Source organism: Bos taurus, chromosome 11 (genome assembly GCF_002263795.3).
Source record: "Bos taurus isolate L1 Dominette 01449 registration number 42190680 breed Hereford chromosome 11, ARS-UCD2.0, whole genome shotgun sequence".
NCBI lineage: Eukaryota > Metazoa > Chordata > Mammalia > Artiodactyla > Bovidae > Bos > Bos taurus.
The window spans coordinates 7,330,451-7,352,564 of NC_037338.1; the positions used below are offsets into that span (position 1 = coordinate 7,330,451).

Here is a 22,114-nt window from a genome sequence, read left to right on the forward strand (position 1 = left end):
GAATATTATAAAAATGTGTAAAAAATAAACAATGTGAAATATCAGTTCTAACTATTATCTAACTATTGCTATGTACTCTCCTGACAATTACACTATAATAGTATAATGATGAAGATTTTCTCTGTCTCCTGGCTATTGATTAAGCTCACCCAGTGGGCTGGACGCTCAGGGAGTCACTGACCCGTGGAGAGGGTGTTGGCGCCCCTCAGTGGAGGAGGGGGACACTGCCATTTAGAATCAGATCGCTTCCCCTCCACCACTCTCCACTCTGCATCTGATAAGCAGAGCTGGGAGAGTCACCCTTTCGGGAGCTGTTTGTCAGTGCAGAGACCAAGATTTCTGCTTGTTCTTTTTGCACAGCACTTCCTGGGGGATCAACACACAGCAACATCTCTACACTCCGCGCTCTGTGTAGCAAGAGAAAGTGAAAGTGTTAGTTGCTCAGTTGAGTCTGACTCTTTGAGACCATGGACTGTATGTAGCCTGTCAAGCTCCTCTGTCCATGGAATTCTCCAGGCAAGAATACTGGAGTGAGTAGTCATTCCCTTCTCCAGGGGATCTTCCTGACTCAGGTCTCTCACATTGCAGGCAGATTATTTCCCTTCTGAGCCACCAGGAAAGACACAAAATTAAATCTCAGGTCCTCTAGAACCTTCCACGGCAAGGGGCATGGGGTGGGGAGAATTTAAGACCAGCTTTGGACTTGGTGATAATTCTAATCTCCTCTGCAGGGCTCATATTTTTATTCTTTAAGGTATACTTCCTCCTAAGCTAAGTTCCAAATCCTTCATGAGTTTTAGTGATTCCAGAGATACTGTCTTCAGTAGAGTTATACCTATTAAAAGATCCATTAATATGATTACATTAAAATTCTAATAGATCTTTATTTTTTTGTTTGTTTTCGGTCTTGTTTTTTTTTTTTGGCCACACAGCACGGCATGTGGGATCTTAGTTACTGGACCATGGATCAAACCCATGCTTCCTGCATTGGAAGGCAGAGTCTTAACCATTGTACCACCAGGGAAGTCCCTCTAATAGACCACTTTAGATGGACAGGCAGAAAAAAGATATTTACTACTTTTTCTGAGAGGATTCCTATGTTCCTAGGTAGCATTCTTATGCTAATACATGATGGTTCATCTCAAATCAGGTAATTATTATAAATATTAAAATTTTCAACATTAAATTTATTATTAATTTTAAAATAAATTATAATTTAAAAAATATATCTATAAAATTTTTACAAAAATATTAAATATTTTACATAGTTTGATATTTTGATGGTTTGATAATTTTGATATTAAAATATTGATATTTTAAAATTTATTTTTAATTGGAGGATAATTGCTTTACTATGTTGTATTGGTTTCTGCCATAGAACAACACGAATCAGCCATAAGTCTGCATATATTCCCTCCCTTTTCAGCCTCCCTCCGCTCCCCCCACCCCACCCCTCTAGGTCATCACAGAGTGCCAGGCTGGGCTCCCTGTGTTACACACCTTACACAACTACTTCCTACTAGCTGTCTATTTCACACATGGTAGTGCGTGTCTCAGTGCTACTCTCTCCAGGTAAGGGGCTTCCCTGGTGGTGCAGTTGGGAAAGAATGGGCCTGCCAATGCAGGAGAAGTGGGTTTAATCCCTGGGTTGGGAAGATCTCCTGGAAAAGGAAATGGCAGCCCACTCCAGTATTCTTGCCTGGAGAATTCCATGGACAAAGGAGCCTGGTGGGCTGCAGTCCATGGGGTCACAAAGAGTAGGACATGACTGGGCAACTAACACATAACAACATAACAATTATCTGGAGACCGCATGCATGCGTGCTCAGTTGCTCAGTCGGGTCCAACTCTTTGTGACCCCATGGACTATAGCTGGCCAGGCTCCTCTGTCCATGGAATTCTCCAGGCAAGAATACTGGAGTGGGTTGCCATTTCCTTCTCCAGGTAATTATTATGTATGAAATTATTTAGAAATCACATCATGTGATTGGATTTTCACATTTGGGTAGAAAAGAGAAAAGGAGATGTGAGTCCCCAAAATATGAACCAGGATCATTGGAAGGAAACATTTCACGTGGAGCTATTCACATCCAACCTGAAACTGATCCAACCATGAGAAAGTTCTGCAGCCCATGTCCCCAAGGCTGGAGGACAGTCATTCCAGGTCAGACCACTTTTATTCACCCAGCACATACTCAGTGGGTACTTACTATGCTCCAGGCATTGTGTCAGGGACTAAGAATAAAAAAGTGAACCAAACAGGTCATCCTTACCTTCATGGAGCTTTCTGTCTAGTTGGAGAGAAGGAAAATGACGAAGTGCTAAGACAGAAAGGTAGGGGGAGAATCAGAGGGCACAAAAGGGCCCTAATTAGTTCAGAAATGCAGGTGCCAGGTAATTGTTCCTTGATCCAGTTACCTTTGAGCTGAGACCCTAGCAGGAAAGTGTAGGGCAGAGGGCAGAAAGTTTCCTCTGCACAGGGACTGGTGTGCAAAGGCCTTGAAGAGAGGGCGATCCTAGAACATTGATCAGAGTTCATAGAGCATTGAGGGTGGGGCCCGGAAATGAAGTAGTAAGAGGAAAGGGCAAAGGTCAGATTAGGTGGGTCACTGCAGAGTTTCTGTCTTTCCGAAGGTACTGAGGAGCCACTCAGGGATTTTTAACTTGGCAGAGACTTCATTCCTCCCATGGGTACAGTAATAGGTGATGTTTTTATCACTTTTAGGGGCTGAGTTCCTAGTCAGGGGGCCCTTCAGAGAAATGGCTCAGCCAAGCCCTTGTCAGCAAAGGGGTGTAATTTAACCCTTTCTTGTTTGAGAGATGGCAAGAGTGTTTACAGTCAAGACATTCATCTTCCGTGGATAAGAATAAATAAAAGAGCATTTTTCCAAATGTAAGAAAAAGTTGATAACCTTCAACTACAGTGTTGTGTTAGTCGCTCAGTCATGTCCAACTCTTTGTGCTTCTGTGGACTGAAGCTTTCCCCTCCCACCCCACTCCACCCCCCACCCCCACCCCCGGCTCCTCTGTCTATGGGATTCTCCAGGCAAGAATACTGGAATAGATTGCCATTTCCTCCTCCAGGGAATCTTCCTGACTCAGGGATCAAACCTGGAGTTTGAAGTCATTACAGCTCCCATGGGCAGGAAGGTCCCAGAATCGTAGATCTGACCTTCATCATCCTGGTTCTGGGGTGACATTATCCTTAAATAGATTACGTGAGTCAGACTCCTAGAAATTACTGTCAGAATGTGCCTTTGGCCTACCATTATTTCACTCAATGTGTAGAACTGGCCTGATTCGCTTACTGGAAATAATACTTTATTCTGCTACAGCTTTCGGGGATATTTCCTAAATGAATCTCCACTATTCTATTTGAAAGCCCCTAAGGAAGTAACCTACTCTTTGGGGAGCAACTAGTCACAGGGTGGAAGGTGGGATGGAACCAGTGTTACCTGAACAGGCCTGGGCTGGAATTCCTTTCAGACCCCTGCTTGAGTAAGTCTTTTTACTTGTTTGCTTTTACCTTCCTTCATCCTAATTCTTCACATAAAATGGGTACAATGGGTATAGCATGTCTTTGGTTTTCAGGGTGATTAACAACAACACACAAAAAATACCTTGCATTGAGCTTCCCATGTGGAGATACACTTTTGCTTTTTTAAAAGCAGTTATTTGCTGCTCCTTCCCTTAGAAGGAAATGCTAAGTTCACATTTTAACACAAATTTCCAGCAGATTTCCAGACAATTTCCAATAGAGAGGGGGAGGCAGATTTCTGGATGGCTCAATTATTATTATTATTTTTTACAGAGGATAGACCATCCTTAAATTCTACTCTGTTGCACTTTTTAAACAGATATGTTCTGTCAAGTATTAAGGGAAGTGTTCTGTGCCCTCTGCTAGAATCCTCCCATTTTTCTCCTGGACTTGTTTCTCCTCATTTCTTCCAAGGTCTGAAAACGGCTGTTCAGGTCAAGGAATTTTTTTTTTCCCTTGTCCCTTTTGCTGACATTTCAGATTCCCTATGTTAGAACTTTGAAAGTAAAATTTGCCTCGAATGTTGAACTTCAGGGCGTTTAACAGCAGGAGCCATGTCTGGACGCATTAACAAAATGAGAAAAGATTTTGGTTTCCTAACGAAGGCAAAACGGTTTCAGGTACTGAAGTGACCACTTGTCTGCTTTCAGGGAGCCTTCAGTTCCTGGTGACAAAGATGCTGCGACAGCGGATGGCAGGCAGCAAGGTCAAGGCCGACTCCCGCGAGGCCGCTGCGCTCACTCCGAATCTCAGAACCAGGACGACCGGGTGAGCGGGCAGACGGGGCTCCTTCCGATCCAGAAGGGGAACCGCACTTCCTCGCCTCCGCTCTCCAGACCACAGCCTGTCCTGTAATTAGCGGAGCGGGTTCATCTGAGCTCTGCAAATCACCGGCTTTCCACGAAATAATGATGGTTCTGCTGCTCCGGGACGTGAACACCTCGAAGCCTGAAATCAGAGATGTTTTCCTTTTTTGTGACGGGGGCGGGAAGAATAGTGGAACCGACAGGGGTCCGGCGATTGACAGCCGTGCTCGGTGGTAAAGCCGAGGCTCGGGTGGGATCGCGGGAACACGGCGCCCCGAGACAGAGACAGAGAGTGCCCCAGGCACGACCTGGCGAAGTATAGGAAGAGGGACCCCAGGAGACTTTTCTAGACCTTCCGCGCCGGGCGCGCGCCCCGGGTCTCCCCCGCGCGCCGCGTGGGTGCGCCGGCCCCTTCCCTGGATGGATGCCCGACGCGGCCTCCGGGGCGGGGACAGCTCCGGTCACCTCGCGCCCGGCGCGGCCCGTGCGCCCAGAGCTCCCCGGCTCCGGGGCTGGCCGGTCTCGCCGCGCGGCGTGGGCCCCAGGCGAGCGCGGCCGCCGCCCCCGCGGCTCCGGGCCCCGCTTCGCCGGCGGGTTCGGCAGGTGCGTCGCGCGCCCGCCCCGGGCCGGTCCTCCCGCCCAGCGGCGGCGGGCGCCGCGCCCGCCCCGCCCCGCCCCCGCCCGCGGGCCGCCCGGGGCCGGGCCTGCAGCCGCGGCGGGCGGCGGACGGGACATGGGCCGGCGGCCGGCGGCGGCGGGCGGCTGAGGGCGCCGAGGGTCCGCGCTGTGGCCTCGAGTGTCCCGTGCGCGCCCGCCAGGCGCTGCGCCTGCTCGCAGCAGGGACCGGGCCGGTGCGTCGCAGACTCCCGGCCCCGTGGCGGCGGCGGGCAGCGCTGCCGGCTCAGGGGCGATGCGCTGAGCGCACGAAGGGCCGACCGCTTGGGCTACAGTGGCGCGGGGAGCAGCGCCCATGGAGCCGGCGGGCCCTGGGCTGAGAGGGCAGGCCCCACTGCTGCTGCTGCTGCTGCTCCTGCAGGCGGCGGGGCCGGCGGGCGCCCGAGCCGAGACCCTGCTGGACGCGCCGCGGGCCCGGGGCACGAGCTCCATTCCGCCCAGCCCCGCCAGCGTGGTGGCTCCGGGCACGACGCCGTTCGAGGAGAGCCGATTGCCAGTGTTCACCCTGGACTACCCCCACGTGCAGATCCCCTTCGAGATCACCCTGTGGATCCTGCTGGCCTCCCTGGCCAAGATCGGTGAGCGCGCCGGACCCGCGGGGGTGGGGCAGGGGCCGCGGCGAATTGACCTCTGGGTCGTGGCCGCCTCCCCGGGACCCGGGCAGGGGCGACAGAGCAGCTTCATCTCGCCGAAAGGGACCTTCCCTCCCCGGGGGAGGGGTGTGGGGGGAGCAGCTTTATGCTTTGGTTCTTGTGGAACTTGGCCTTGAAATAGCCCCGGAGTTGCAACCTGTAACCAACTTAGCGATTCGCTGCTTCCTCTGCCTGGCATGCCGAGTGACAGCCCTCTGGCAAAGTGGAGACCTGTTGATTGCGGGAGGAGGGGAGTGGGCTGAAATTTTGGGTCTCACTTACTGGGAGCAGGGCATCAGTGCTGCTAGAATGGTCGAAGCCCTTGATGCTTGGAGATGGATGCGCCTTGGTAGCCACGCAGACCCTGGCCCGCACCTGACTGCTGCGGTGTCTGGAAAAGGGGATCAGGGGCACCTGAGTGCCTGCAGCACGACAGGGTGTCTGGGAAAGGGGCCCTGTGCCTTCCCTCCTCTGGGCCAAGGCTGGAGAGTGACAGCTCTCCAGGAAGCATTTTCTTGGTGACTAAGGCCAGTGAAGCCAGTTGCATGTTTAAAAAAACCCAAGTTTCAAAAACTACCTTAAACTCTCATTTGGAAATATATCTCCAAATCTGTTTTCTCACCTTTTTTTTTTAATTTAAAAAATTAAAATTTTTTTTATTGTATTGGAGTATAGCTGATTAACAATGTTGTGATAATTTCAGGTGGACAGCGGAGGGACTCAGGCGTACATATGCTTGTATCCATTCTCCTCCAAACTCCCCTCCCATCCAAGCTGCCACATGACATTGAACAGAGTTCCCTATGCTATACAGTAGGACTTTGTTGGCTTATTCATTCATCTTCATTTATTTTCACCCCACTTAAATTTTATTATGCTTGTGGTGCTTTATATTATTTTTACTTTATATGTATATACTTTTTAATCTTAGAATATAGCAGTTACTGGTGTAATGATTCCAAAAAGTTGTTAGGTGGACAGAATTTATGCATTATTGCATATGTTTTATACATTTGCCCCTTGAAAAGACCCATGCTCTAAGGTCTACATAAAGGATAAAAAGACACATTGCTGGCATCCTCACACCTGAAGATTGGGGGGAGGGGATGGCATACAGCCCAGTGATCATAATCCATAAAAATGCTAGATGGAGTAAGACATTCAGAAAAGATAATATGCAGTGTAGAGAGAAGAGAATCACTTCCTCATGCTGGACAAACATTTCAACTAGGTTTTCAGGGATGACTAGAAGACGGTCCATCGCAGATGAAAGGGAACAACATTCCAGAGAGGAATAAACAAAGACATAAATTGAGAGGGAAGCGCAAAACAAGTTTGTAGATGGTGCAAGTTGCAGGGAAGAAGCCGAATCTTGGATGTTAGATTACATTAACCAGATTCTGTTAACGGTGCCCAAAGAAGACTTTACAGCCTGTAATTGCCCGGTTTTAACATTAAAACTGGTTGAATGTTTTAATTTCCCTTGGGAAATAGAATAAGGGGGAAAGGATTTCTCCATGTATTAAGCAGATGTGCACATTTGCATAAAAGTGTTGCCTGTCCTTGTAAATGCAGGTGCTCGTCTCCTTATATGGTCCTCAGGGCAACCCTGCCAGGTAGGAAGGGCAGATAGTATATACCTGCTTGGTGGAGGTGGAAAATAAAACTCAGACAGTTTGCACAGACACACAAAGCGGAGAGCCAAGTGTTCTCTGTTCTCTTTTTCTCTGTCTGAATCTTTGTCCCTGGCGTAGTGCTTCCTTTCTGTTTCTATGACTGCTTCTCTGTTGCCATTTTTATTCAACTGTGGCTCTTCCTTCTGTTCCTCACTCTTGATTATCTTCATCTGATCACTCACTCTAATAACAGCCGCTAGTAGGCACTTAAGTTCATTATCTCTAATTTTAACAATCATCCGGGGCAGAAATGATGACCGCATATCATATGCAAGGCAATTGAGAGATGGAGATGTTACCTTGCTGCCAGATGGTGAGCCAGAATTTCACCCAGCTCTGCTCAATGTCTCATCTTCCTGCCTACCCTGGAGGCTTGTTTGGTGTCAGGGTTAAATGAGAAGAGATGTGTGTAACCTTCATAGGACAGCTGGGCATGCAGTGAGTACTGAGTATTGTCACCATCAGAAGTGGTGGAAGAGAAGCAGAAATCACTCTTGACAGTTTTCTGGCACTATGGTTCCTTTTCCTCTGGACTGGGCCGCCTCTCCCCTTTTTCTGCTTCTGTCTTAGGCTCCGCCTTTTCCAAGTGTTCTTATCTCAGGTTGCCTTTTAACACTTGCTTTGTTTTTCTGTCATGATCTATCTATCTTATTTGACCTTATCATGTTAATTGTACAGTGTTTTATTAAAAGGCATTGTTGCTTGTGTGAGCTCATGGATGTATTTATCTTCCCATTGGCAGTTTTCTCATCCAGATGTGTTTATATTCCCTGGCACTTTGCTGTTCTGCCCATCTCTCTGCCTCCTCCAAATTTGGAGCTTCCTCTTTCCTTTCTGCATGTGATGCGGCATCCAGATGGAAACAGATGATGTTCATGTCTCTTGGCCAGAAGGGTCTGAGTGGAGTAGAGATGGTGGGTTGAGGGTGTGGTTCTCAGAGAAATAAGGATAAGCTAGTGCTGTGCTTAGTTGTTCAGTTGTTTCTGACTCTGTGACCCCATGGACTGTAGCCCGCCAGGCTCCTCTGTCCATGGGGAATCTCCAGGCAAGAATCTGGAGTGCGTTGCCATGGCCTCCTCCAGGGGACCTTCCCAACCCAGGGATCGAACCCAGGTCTCCCGCATTGCAGGTGGATTCTTTACCATCTGAGCCACCAGAGAAGCCCAAGAATACTGGAGTGGGTAGCCTGTCCCTTCTCCAGGGGATCTTCCCAATCCTGGAATCAAACCAGAGTCTTCTGCATTTCTGGCAGATTCTTTACCAGCTGAGCCACAAGCTAGTGCTTGGGGTCTTTTCTAGGTTCTTCCAGTATATAGTCCAGCCCTGTCCATCTGCTGTAGCTCTGTTCCTAGAAGACCTATAAAATGCCCGGGGATCCGCCCCCCTGTCCCCAAGGCCCTAAACTTTCTTTTTGGCTTTAGGGAAGACTGTGCAGGTACCTAAGACATTTTTACAGCCCATTAAACAGTAGTCTGGTCAATCAGATTCTACTTGAACTTTTGCACTGGAAAGACTGAAGCGACTTAGCATGTACACTCTGGAAAGACTATTACTTTGGCAGGACTTGTATGATGTGATTAACTCATATTTGGGTGGGGTGATGAATTGAGCAGTCAGTGCAGGGAGATGTGAGGCTATGGGGGAATGGGAGTGTTAACTCATGCAAAATGTCGCGGTTTGCATTTGGGGCAGTTTTTTTAGTGTGTACCTAGCGTACCTGAGCTTACCTGCCCCAGAGAACATGGAGGAACATTGCTAGTGATTAAGCTGAATGTGGATCACAGGTTGCCCCCACGGAGGCACCTAATAGCATTTGTAGGAGGTTGAAATCATTTCCAGTGGTGAATTCAGAATCATTTTCTAGATTGCTGTCTACTGTAACCTTAGAAATACTTCAATCAGAAGTGAGAAAATGCATTTTTAGTAGTGTTGAATGATCCAGCTTTATGCTTTCAAACTGTGTTGGAGAAGACTCTTGAGAGTCCCTTGGACTGCAAGGAGATCAAGTCAGTCAAGCCTAAAGGAAATCAACCTTGAATAATCATTAGAAGGACTGATGCTGAAGCCAAAACTCTAATACTTTGGCCACCTGATACGAAGAGTCAGCTCATTGGAAAAGACTCTGATGCTGGGAAAAATTGAAGGCAAAATAATGGGGAGACAGAGAATGAGATGGTTGGATTGCATCACTGACTCAATGGACATAAGTTTAAACAAACTCTGGGAGATAGTGATGGATAGGGAGGCCTGGTCCATGGGGTTGCAAAGAGTCTTACACAACTTAGCAACTGAACAACAACTTGATTATCAGGGACAGTCCACTTTCCTGTGACTTGATCAAAAAGAAAGTTCTGTAGTTGAAAAGTTTCCTAAATTGATGATGATGATGATGTGTATGTGTGTGTGTGAAGTGGGTTAAGTAAATAAAAGAATGCAGCAGATTCGCTCCACCTTTGAAAAGTTGTGTTTTGTTTTGTTTTTGGCAAGAAAGATCTCCCGAAATTTTTTTCACTTACATCCTTGTGCATTTGAACTGTAATTGTTCTTTCACTTTGGATGTTTATATTTTGAGTGACTTGATTTTTTTTAAACAGTTATAACTGCTCAGTTTGCCTGGTAAATCCTGGACACAGGGATGGAGTTCTACAGCCTGGAATAATAGGTAGCCAGAGGATGAAGAAAGGAAAAATTTCCTAGTGTGTTCTAAGATTGTTTGTTGCTTATTTAGTCATTGTCATGTCCGACTCTTTTATGACCCTGTGGACTGTAGCCTGCCAGGCTCCTCTGTCCATGGGATTTTCCAGGCAAGAATACTGGAGTGGGTTGCCATTTCTCTCTCCAGGGCACCTTCCTGACTGAGGGATCAAACCCATGACTCCTGTATTGGCAAGTGGATTCTCTACCACTGAGCCACCTGGGAAACCTGTTCATTCTAAGCTTGTCTCCTCTGAATTCCTTGCCCAAGAAGTGGGTTAGTGGATTTGTCCTAGACTGGGTGAACTTGGGCATACATTCTAACTCTGTTCAGGGTCCTGGGACAAAGCAGTGTGTCCCCTGCTGTTTAGAGCAGCACAGCTGCCTTGTTTGTCTCAGTGGATCTCCAGACACTCTGTCAACTCTTGCAGTCATGAGAAGCTGGCCTGTTTGCCTTTTCCAGGTGTCATCTCTCACCTTTGCCCTTGAACTTGGGTTAGCATGCACAATTTTTGTCTTCTGTTCATCCTGTTGTCTTGAAATGATATAACTTGGATTGTTATTTGAGGGGGAAGACAAAGCAGTTTGGTGCATGAATGTTTCTCCTCTGGGCTCCAGGCAGTTCTGAATTTAAATATGAAACCAGAGAGTTTCTTTAGTTAATATCCACCTGATTACTGAGATCTTGATCTCTGGAAAAACCCATCCTTGCCTTTGATCTGTTTCTCTTTGTTACATTTGGTTTTCCTGAAGCGTATTCACCAACTGGTTGGTCAGTGGATGAGGCTCATGCCTTTCATTTATTATTTGAACTACGTCTCACTTTGAACACACCTGTAAAGCCAGGTGCTCCTGATGACATGTGTTTGTTCCTGATAAAGCTCAAAGAAGAGGTCTAATTTCTTACTTTCTCAAAGCCACCGTCTCTTCCTATTGGGCCGACCATACTTTTCCTGTTTTCTGTCCAAAGGATGACTTCAAGGGTCTTTCTAAAGATCGTTTCACATGTCTTCTAGAATTATCACTGCACTCTACCACAGATATAATTTTGTACTTTTTAAGATAACAGCAGGTGATTTCCTACCAAAAATGTTGGTCTTTGGGTCAACTTTAAAAATGAGAATAATATTTATCATTAATGAGATGCTTTGTCATTTACAGAATTCTTTTGCATAGCTTGAAGTCCTAAAGAGGTATACAGAAAACCTTTTGTATAAACTTATTTGTACTTTGTAGGCTTGTAAAAGCTTACCTGTAAACCAGGTGAATTGGTTGGTTTGTGTATGGGTATATTTTCACTAATGATTCAATTGCTTTAAAGTTTGTTGTTCTGTTGGCTTGTCTATGTCCTCTTAGGTCAGTTTTGTTGTTTTTATTGTTCTAGAAAGTCATTATTTCATTTGCATTTTTAAATTTATGGGAAGAAATCTATTTTTCATGATTTTAAAAATCTTCACTTTATTTGTATTTAAGTTCTACTTTATTTTTCCTAACATTGTTATTTTTATCTTTCTTTACTTTGATCAAAATTCATAGAAGTTTATTTATTTTATTCTTTTCCAAAGAATTGCATTCTGGTTGGCTTCTAATTTATAAATTTCTGCTCTCTATTATTTAGTTACTTCTACTTTATTAGGGTGTATTTTGTCATTATTTAAAAAATTACTGAATTGAAAGTTTACCTCATTAATTATTGAAGTTACTTGTTTTCCAGTATGTTGACTCCAAACTTATAAGGATTATTAATCGCTGAAAAAACAGTTACAATTGAAAACATAATTAGCATTACTTTCAATATTTTCAGTGATGAATACTTTTATGAACTGACAAGCTCCACAATTGGCATGGCTATTTGACATTAGTCTTATTAAAGTGGACAAAGATATTTAAATAGTTTAGTTGTTATAACTCCTACTGAGCCATTTTCTTGTCATCATCTTGTCCAAAATATGGCTATTTATTTATTCTCATTAAATTCACAGCTGTGGAAAACTGACACTTGAGACTATGTTATAAACAAAACATTTATGACACTCTATTTTGGAGATTAATCCTTTGTTGATTGCTCTGTTTGAAAGGACATATACACCCCAATGTTCATTGTGGCACTTTTTCAATAGCTAGGACATGGGAGCAACCTAAATGTCCATCAACAGAGTAATGGATAAAGAGAATATGGCACATATGCACAATGGAATATTACTCAGCCATAAAAGAACCATTTGCAGCAACATGGGTGGGCCTAGAGATTATTATACTGAGTGAAGTAAGTCAGACACAGAAAGACAAATATCATATGATATTGTTTATATGCAGAATCTAAAAAAATGGTAACTAATGAACTTATTTTCAAAACAAGAGTCACAGATGTAGAAAACAAACTTATGGTTACCAGGGGATATGGTGAGTTCAGTTCAGTCACTCAGTCATGTCTGACTCTTTGCGACCCCATGGACTGCAGCATGCCAGGCCTCCCTGTCCATCACCAACTCCCAGAGTTTACTCAAACTCGTGTCCATTGAGTCGGTGATGCCATCCAACCATCTCATCCTCTGTCGTCCCCTTCTCCTCTCGCCTTCAATCCTTCCCAGCATCAGGGTCTTTTCAAATGAGTCAGCTCTTCGCATCAGGTGGACAAAATATTGGAGTTTCAGCTTCAACATCAGGACTGATTTCCTTTAGAATGGACTGGTTGGATCTCCTTGCAGTCCAAGGGGCTCTCAAGAGTCTTCTCCAACACCACAGTTCCAAAGCATCAATTCTTTGGCGCTCAGCTTTCTCTATAGTCCAATTCTCACATTCATACATGACTACTGGAAAAACCATAGCCTTGACTAGGGTGAACAGGGATAAAATTGGGAATTGGGGATTGACATATACACACTGTGCTGTGCTGAGTCACTCAGTCGTGTCTGACTCCCTGCGACCCCACAGAGCCCACCAGGCTCCTCTGTCCATGGGGATTCTCCAGGTAAGAATACTGGAGTGGGTTGCCATGCCCTCCTCCAGGGAATGTTCTTAACCCAGGGATCGAACCCAGGTTTCCCACTTTGCAGGTGGATTCTTTACTGTCTGAGCCACCAGGGAAGCCCAAGAATACTGAAGTGGGTGGTCTGTCTCTTCTGTAGGGGATCTACCTGATCCAGGAATCAAACCAGGGTCTCCTGCATTTCAGGTGGCTTCTTTACCAGCTGAGCTACCCGGGAAGCCCAACATATACACACTACTATGTATAAAATAGATAACTAATAAGAACCTGCTGTATAGCACAGGGAACTCTATTCAGTACTCTCTAATGGCCTGTATGGGGAAAAATCTTAAAAAAAAAGTGGAGACATATATATATATATGATTCACTTTGCTGTACACGTGAAACTAACACAACATTTTAAATCAATGATACTCCAATAAAAACTTTTTAAAAATAAAATAAAAATAAAAAGTATTCATGGTACTCTAAATTTATGTAAATTTATCTATTGCAAGTTATAATAATAGCAATAAAGAAAATGGTAAAGACTAAAGAATTCGGGGAGATGATGCAAATGAAATTGCACTTTCCTAATAATTGGTGTGAAATCATTACTGCTTTTAACTTGCAAACCATCTGTATTCTGAGGAGAACTTAACACCGTACATTAGTGGTAAAGCTGGAAACATGACTGTTGATGATGCATCAGGACCTGTAAAATACAGTTTGGTCTTTATGAAGTCAAATAAATGCCTCCTGAGATGAAATAGGAATATTAAATGAAACTCTTCTTAAAGATGAATTCTCATGATCCAAATGTTTATAATTTAGAGGAATGGTAATATACGTATTTAAGGCTAGAAATATATCCTTCTGATCCTGTTTCAGTTGCTTTGCATGGTTTTGACGTATAGAGTTTTTACTTTAGCTCAATTCTCAGTGTTTTACATTTTCCTTGTGATTTTTTTATTGTAGCTCAATAAGTATTTAGGATTGTAGTTTGAGTTATAGTAATAAACATTTTGAGATGTATGGTTATTTTTAAATTTTTATTCATAGTTTAGTCCATTTTGGTTATATAGACCTGGTTGTTTTTTTATATTGATTGAGACATCTTCTGTGGCCTAATGGGGCTTCCCAGCTGGGTGAGCGGTAAAGAATTTGCCTGCCAATGCAGGAGACGCAAGAGACTTGTGTTCGATCCCTGGGTTGGGGATATCTTCTGGAATAGGAAATGGCAACCCATTCCAGTATTCTTGCCTGGAAGATTCCATGGACAGAGGAGCCTGGCAGGCTACAGTCCCTGGGGTTGCAAAGGGTCAGATACAACTGAGTGCACGCACATACACACACACACACACACACACACACACACACTCTGACTTAATAGGTGGTCATTTAAAACTACATTTCAAGCTTTGATTGAAAAAGATTGTGTGTTCTCTATTCCATGCAGGCACTTGTACACATATACCGGCACACATATGTGCATACACGCAGAGGACTAGATGAAATTTCAAATTATGGAGTGCAGATATGAAATAGCATTACCAATTTTTTGGGGTTATTTTATCTATTAGTTTCTGGGGGTACATTAAAACCACTCTCTAAGACTGTGATGTCAATTGCTGTTTGTAAGTTTGTTATTTTTTGCTTTAATATTTTAATGCTTTGTTATTAAGTATCTACTAGCTCAATATTGTTAAAATCTTCTGAGTAAATCCTTCCTTTACTTATTAGGTTACTCATTAATGTCCCTATTTTAAACATTTTTCTTGTGGCTCAAAGTCTGTTTTTTCTTATATCCCTATTGCTATTCAAAATAAACTTCATTTTGCACATGTATTTTTTTCTGTATCTATGTTTTCCACACCTATATTTTCCAGACATGTTTTTTCCCTAACCATAATTATCATATCAAATCAACTGGGTAATTTTCCTTTAGCTGTATCTCGTTAAACCACATGTGAGTAGACTTTCTATCTTTAATTTAAAATTTCAAATATCTGCAGTTTAAGGAGAAGCATAATTATGTATGTTGTGCATAATGATATATTCAGACTTTACCGTCTGTTTACTACACTTTTACCTGGTCTCTTCAGTTCTCTTGTCATATTTTCGCTGAGTCAAGTTTTCCCTTCATTTTTTAATATATTATCATATATTCTCTTTCCATATTTTTTGTGGTTACATTTCAATTTTAATAAGATACCTGAGTAAACAGGACCCAGTCCAGTCTGCCTTGGCTCACATCTCAGGAACATTTTCTTGCATAATTTTGTAGTTGTATGATTTTTTGGTACATAACTGAAATTCTGAGCTCAGTTACCCTTTGGTGAAATGGGGATAGTAAAAGTGCCCATGTCCTAGGCTGTTGTGAGAATTAAGTTTGTTAATATATGTAAAATGTGAAAATTGCATTTGGGATCACAGTAAACATATTATTTTCTGTTTTCTTATTGTTTTGTTGTCTTCATGAATAATATTTATATTAAAAAAATTTTACCTGCTATCTGCCAATTTCAGAATTATATCTTTTTACCTTATAATTTAGACCTGATTTGTAGTTAATTTCCTCCACGACTTAGTTTTTAATTTTTGCAAACAATGTCTACATAGATTTCTAAACATGCTTACCATTTTTTCTTCATTGTTACTTCTTCTGTTTCCTCTTTTTTCCAGATTGTTTTCTTTTTAATGAAATGTGTAATTTAGTGGATACTTTGGGAAGGGAGGCTTCCATTGATAAATTCTCCTGATCTTTGTATGAAAATGTCTTTATTTTGAGTATTCTCTTGAATGATTATATCACAGAGTATCAGTTCAGTTCAGTTCAGTCACTCAGTTGTGTTCGACTCTGCGACCCCATGAATTGCAGCACGCCAGGCCTCCTTGTCCACCACCAACTCCCGGAGTTCACTTAAACTCACGTCCATCGAGTCAGTGATGCCATCCAGCCATTTCATCCTCTGTCATCCCCTTCTCCTCCTGCCCTCAAACCCTCCCAGCATCAGAGTCTTTTCCAATGAGTCAACTCTTCGCATGAAGTGGCCAAAATACTGGAGTTTCAACTTTAGCATCAGTCCTTCCAAAGAACACCCAAGACTGATCTCCTTTAGAATAGACTGGTTGGATCTCTTTGCAGTCCAAGGGACTCTCAAGAGTCTTCTCCAACACCACAGTTCCAAAACATCAATTCTTCGGTGCTCAGCTTTCTTCACAGTCCAACTCTCAAATCCATGCATGACTACTGGAAAAATTATAGCCTTGAATAGATAGATCTTTGTTGGCAAAGTAATGTCTCTGCTTTTGAATATGCTATCTAGGTTGGTCATAACTTTCCTTCCAAGGAATAAGCATCTTTTAATTTCATGGCTGCAATCACCATCTGCAGTGATTTTGGAGCCCCAAAAAATAAAGTCTGACACCATTTCCACTGTTTCCCCATCTATTTCCCGTGAAGTGATGGGACCGGATGCCATGATCTTAGTTTTCTGAATGTTGAGCTTTAAGCCAACTTTTTCACTCTCCTCTTTCACTTTCATCAAGAGGCTTTTTAGTTCCTCTTCACTTTCTGCCATAAGGGTGGTGTCATCTGCATATCTGAGGTTATCGATATTTTTCCCAGCAATCTTGATACCAGCTTGTGCTTTATAGGAGCTGAAATGATAGCCATTTATCATCTGCTGCTACTGATTAGTCACACAGTTTTGTCAGACTCTGTGACCCCATGGACTGTAGCTCACCAGGCTCCTCTGTCCATGGAATTCTCCAGGCAAGAATGCTGGAGTGGGTTGCCACTGCCTTCTCCAGGGGATCATCCCAACCCAGGGATTGAACCCGCATCCGCTGTGTCTCCTACATTGCAGGCGGATTCTTTACCTGGTGAGCCATCGGGGAAGCCTTATCATCTGGAAGTATTATTTCATTACTTTCTGTTCTCTTTGGTTGTGAAGGAGAATTTCATTGTCACTCTCATCGCACTTTGAGTTAACCTGACTTTTCTCTTGACCTGTAGTTACCATACTTGAAGAGAAGTAGCTCAGCAGTTGAAGATGTGTTGGACCTACTTTTGGAAAAGACGTCTCCCAGTCAGAGATTGTTGTTGTTGCTTTTCTTTTCCAGTAGCCCAATTGTTTCTGAGTCTTTGCAACCCCATGGACCACAGGACACCAGGCCTCCCTGTCTCTCAACAACTCCCGAAGGTTGCCTAAGTTCATGTCCATTGCATCCGTGATGCCATCCAGCCATCTCATCCTCTAAAGCCCTCTACTCCTTCTGCCCTCAATCTTTCCCATCATCAGGGACTTTTCCAATGAGTTGTCTGTTTGCATCAGATAACCAAAATACTGGAGCTTCAACTTTAGCATCAGTCCTTCCAACAAGTCTTCAGGGTTGATTTCCCTTAAGATTGATGGGTTTGATCTCCTTGCTCTCCAGGGAAATTCCAGGAGTCTTCTCCATCACCACAGTTTGAAGGCATCAGTTCTTTGGCGATCTGCCTTCTTTATGGTCCAGCTGTCACACCCGTATGTGACCACTGGAAAGACTATAGCCTTGACTATAAGGACCTTTGTTGGCAGAGTAACGTCAGAGGTAGAAAGACAGTATTCAGTTGCAGTTCTGCCATTAATATTGTCTTGTGATCCTGGCAGGTCTTCACCTACTTGGTTCTCGCATTTAAGGATAGAAGTAGGGATCTGTATCTGCTTCTGGCTGTTTAATATTTCCATAGGGATAACGTGAAAGACTCTGTAGGGAAGGAAAATATTCGTAACAAAGATTTTACTTTTTACAGCAAAAGAAAACAAGCCAAGAGAAACATGTGTTCATTATATTAAAGAGCTGTGTGAACATGGGCGTCTTATCCTGCTAAATGAGACATATGCAATTACAGCTTACTCTCTTGCAATTACATCTTTTAAATGTAATGAGTCATAATTGATGTACTTCCTGCAACAGTCCTGCACATTGTTCATCGGTGTCCAAGGGCTTTCTGATCTTGATTTTTATAGATGCATTCCTGTTTGAAGATGTGTGTGTTCTTCTCTCTCCAGTAGTTCCAGGGGAGGGCATGGGAATCCCTCTACAAGCTTTCCTTGTGGTCATGAAAAAATCATATTTTCAAATTTAGTTCAATTTGATTTTTTAATTGGAGTATAGTTGATTTGCAATGTTGTGTTAGTTTTAGGTGTACTGCAGATTGACTCAGTTATATACACACACGTGGGCCTCCCTGGTGGCACCACGATAAGAATCTTCCTGTCAATGCAGGATACTTGGGTTAGATCCCTGGGTCGGGAAGATCCTCTGGAGGAGGAAATGGTAACCCACTCCAGTATCTTTCTTAGAGAATTCCATGGATAGAGGAGCCTGGTGGGCTACAGTCCATGGGGTTGCCAAGGAGTCAGACTGGACTGAGTAACTGAGCATGCACACACACACATATTCTTTTTCAGATTCTTTTCCCTTATAGCTTATTACAAAATATTGAATATAGTTCTCTGTGCTGTACAATTGGTGCAACCACTATCTAGAAAAGTATGAGGATCCTTAGGAAACTAGAGTGACCATGTGCCCCACTGCTGGGCATATATCTGGAGAAAACCATAATTTGAAAATATACATGCACGCCAGTGCTCACTGAAGCACGATTCACAATAGCCAAGGCATGGAAGCAACCTAGACGTCCACTGACAGATGAATGGGTGGAAAGAATGTGGTCCATACACACAATAGAGTACTACTTAGCCATAAAAAAGAATGAAATAATGCCATCAGCAGCAATGTGGATGAACCTAAAGATGATCATACTAAGTGAAGTAAACCAGACAGAGAAAGATAAATATATGATACTGCTTATGTGTGGAATCTTTAAAATGATACAAATGAACTACTATACAAAACACAGACATAGAAAACAAACTTACGGTTACCAAAGTGGGTGACGGGGGAGAGAGAAATTAGGAGTTTGGGATTAACAGATAACGCACTTCTATATATATTAATAACATAGATAACCAACAAGGACAGAAGTCATATTTTAAAGGTGAATTTCATGTTATTCCTTAGTGTTGGCCTACAGAGGCTCATGTGTCAAGGAAAGAGAAACGAAATTCACAACTGAACTTAGCATTTTGACTGATAATGAAACAGAGTACATACACATACTCGCCCTGCATTGGAAGCACTCTGAGGCCACTTAAAGGGTTTGTGAACCATGGACATTCCTCATTGAGGCCCAGGACCAAGAAGCACCCCTCTGCCGTATTCCTGAGATCCTGCCCCTGCTGATCCTGTGACTCCTGATTCGTGAGCTTATTTCGTGCAATGCGTGGGCTGGGACACCTGAGCTGTGTTACACACCCCAGCATGGCAGTGTCTTCCCCTGTGGCCTAGAGGGTGGAGATGGGAGAGGCTGATAGGCCCTGTATGATGGCCTCTTTCATGGAGTCATAATAGCTCACGATGGAGCCTTTTTTCATGCCAGGAATCTGAGTCAGGTGCTTTACACCCAGTATTCTCTTTAATCCTCACAGTAACTCTTGGAGGCAGGCACCATTACGATCCCCAGTTTCAAAAAGTAGGTGAGGAAACAGGTTTAGAGAGCTTAGGTGTCACAGCTATTACATGGGAGAGGTGGGTTCATGGGGAGTGTACTTGGGCACTCCCCTGTGTCTCGCCCTGGCAGCCTGCCTTCTGTGGAGAAGGCTATGAAGTTTGGAAATCTGCCCATGGTGTCCAGAATGTCTTGACTGGCCTGGTTTCATTCAACCTTAACCTGGACCCAGAGACCTACGCTGAGGTCCTGCTTGAACCTTTTTATCTCATGTGGACTGTCTGAGATTTTCACTGTAAAATTAGACAGTAATGAGGATCACTGGGGGAACCAACTGAAATGATACATGAAAGCAAGTTGTGACTGCAGAGTTAAGGTTAGTGTGACACATGGTGACTCTGCTGAGTTAGCATAGAAAACTACGACAAGGCAGACCCCGTAACCCTAGAATTCCTCAACTTGCATCTAGAATTCCTCGATGTGTGTCTAGAATTCCTCAACGTACGTCTAGACTTCCTGAATCTTGGTCTGGCCTTCTCCACCTCCCTAACTGAATCTTGGTCTGGCCTTCTCCACCTCCTAACTCAGGGATTGTAGAATTTGAACGTGTGTTTGAAGTATGTATTTAGTTTCTCCTGGACTGCAGAGTGAATCAGCTATATGTGTACATTGTTGTTCAGCTGCTAAGTCATGTCCAACTCTTTGTGACCCCATGGACTAGCACACCAGGCTCTCCTCCACCTCCCAGAGTTTGTGCAAAGTCATGTCCATTGAGTTGGTGATGCCATCCAACCATCTCATGATCTGTTACCTGCTTCTCCTTTTGAGATATGTGTGTGTGTGTGTGTGTGTGTGTGTGTGTGTGAGTGTGTGTGTGTACATATAGCCCCTCTAACTCAACATTGTAAAGCAACTATACTCCAATAGAAAAAATTAAAAAAAAAGAATTTCATAAGAGTAGAACATTTCTTTAAATATGTGAAATCTCTGAATAAAAGCTATTTATTAACATGTATTTAACATGTTAGAGATTCATAGGTTAGAGGTTCAACCCATATAACTTGAGCCACCGTGTAAATGTTAATAGGACAAAGTTCTGTTTCAACGGGTTTACAGGAGAAAAGATGTTGAATCTGTTTCACCACTGCACATGCATACATACTTACTAAATCAGACACACGTACACATGTACCTGCACATGTGCACATGTAAACGACACTTCAGGACGTAAGCGTCATGCAGGAAGGGCGTTTACTTACTGACTCCCTGTCTAGAACAATGTCTGGCTCATAGTAGGTACTCAATAAACAATCGTTGTTTAAATAACTAATATTTAGAGATGCTTTTGTTTCTGCTCACTTTAATCACGTGGTCCTGAAGGGAATCATCCGTCCTGAACTGTCCGTGGTTTGTTTGTTGCCCTAGCGCATGTCTTAATTCTGTGCCCTTTCCTTCTCAAATATACTAGTTTGTATGGTGGTTCGCTCAGTCACCCCACTTACAATGCATCTGCTATTATTGCACCAGCTCAGAGTGGTGCCTTAGGCTCTGTTGCCCCAAACCTGAGTGCACCCACTTACTAGCTGTGGATTTAGGGGTGAGTTAATGAACCTCTCTAACTTCAGTTATTTCATCTGTAGATAATGACAGTACAGTAAGTCCCCTGCATACAAACAAGTTCCATTCTGAGAGAGCGTTCATAAGCCCAGTTTGTTCTCTCCAAGAAAGTTAGCCTAGGCACCCAACTAATACAATCGACTATACAGTACTGTACTGCCACAGCTTTATAAATGCTTTTTGCACAAATAATACATAAAAAAACAAACACAAAAAATAAATCATTTTTAATCTTACAGTACAGTACCTTGAAAAGTACCATTGTAACAGCCTGATACCTGGCATCCAGAGGCTGGCATCGAGAGAACAGGCAAGAAGAGTCACTGACTGGAGGAGGTGGGAGATGGTAGAGCTGAAGGATCGTCAGCAACAGGAGACGGAGGGCGAGCTGCAGTTTCACTCATGCCTGACGTTAATGGCACAGCTTCTGGTTCCTTGCTGGGACCATACGTACGTTCACATCTTTGGAAGTTCACAACTTGACAGTTCGTATGTAGGAGACTTACTGTAGCTTCCTGATTGGTTTGTTGAGACAGAGTTTATCCACTTAAGAAAACTTGCTCCCTGAGAGACCTTGAGATGTGGTTGGCCTTTGTATGAGAGCAGACGCCCTGTTTCCTTCTCTGGAGCCTCAGTGTTACGCCATAGAGGTCTCTCTGTCCAGTGGTTCTGTAGCCAGTTGTCAGATTGCCTAGACATTCCTGTCTCCAGGTGCTGGTGTTATGTGTAGGTTTCTCTCTAAATTGTGTGTATTTCAATGTCCAATGTTGCCTATCCTTAAAAAACCATCATGCTGCTTTTGTAAGCTAATTTGCAAGGAAAGAGAAAATTCTTTATTTTATCCCAGGTTCCTGTCTTGAAACCCAACGCCCAGGGTCAGGGGTCAGGTGAGCCCTTCTCTGCATCAGCAGCCTGTCTTCCCTACCCTCCTCCTGACACCCCCTGA

General features: G+C 43.6%; 1 protein-coding gene across 1 annotated transcript in view; it reads left to right on the forward strand.

Annotated features, from left to right (window-relative positions):
* The first annotated feature begins 5,038 nt into the window (after positions 1 to 5,038).
* SLC9A2 (solute carrier family 9 member A2) overlaps positions 5,039 to 22,114 on the forward strand; it is a 91,398-nt gene continuing 74,322 nt past the window's right edge. The window contains exon 1 of the mRNA XM_002691185.7: positions 5,039 to 5,597. Coding sequence (XP_002691231.3) covers positions 5,315 to 5,597 — 283 coding nt within the window. The 5' untranslated portion in view covers positions 5,039 to 5,314. The remainder of the gene's footprint in view (positions 5,598 to 22,114) is intronic.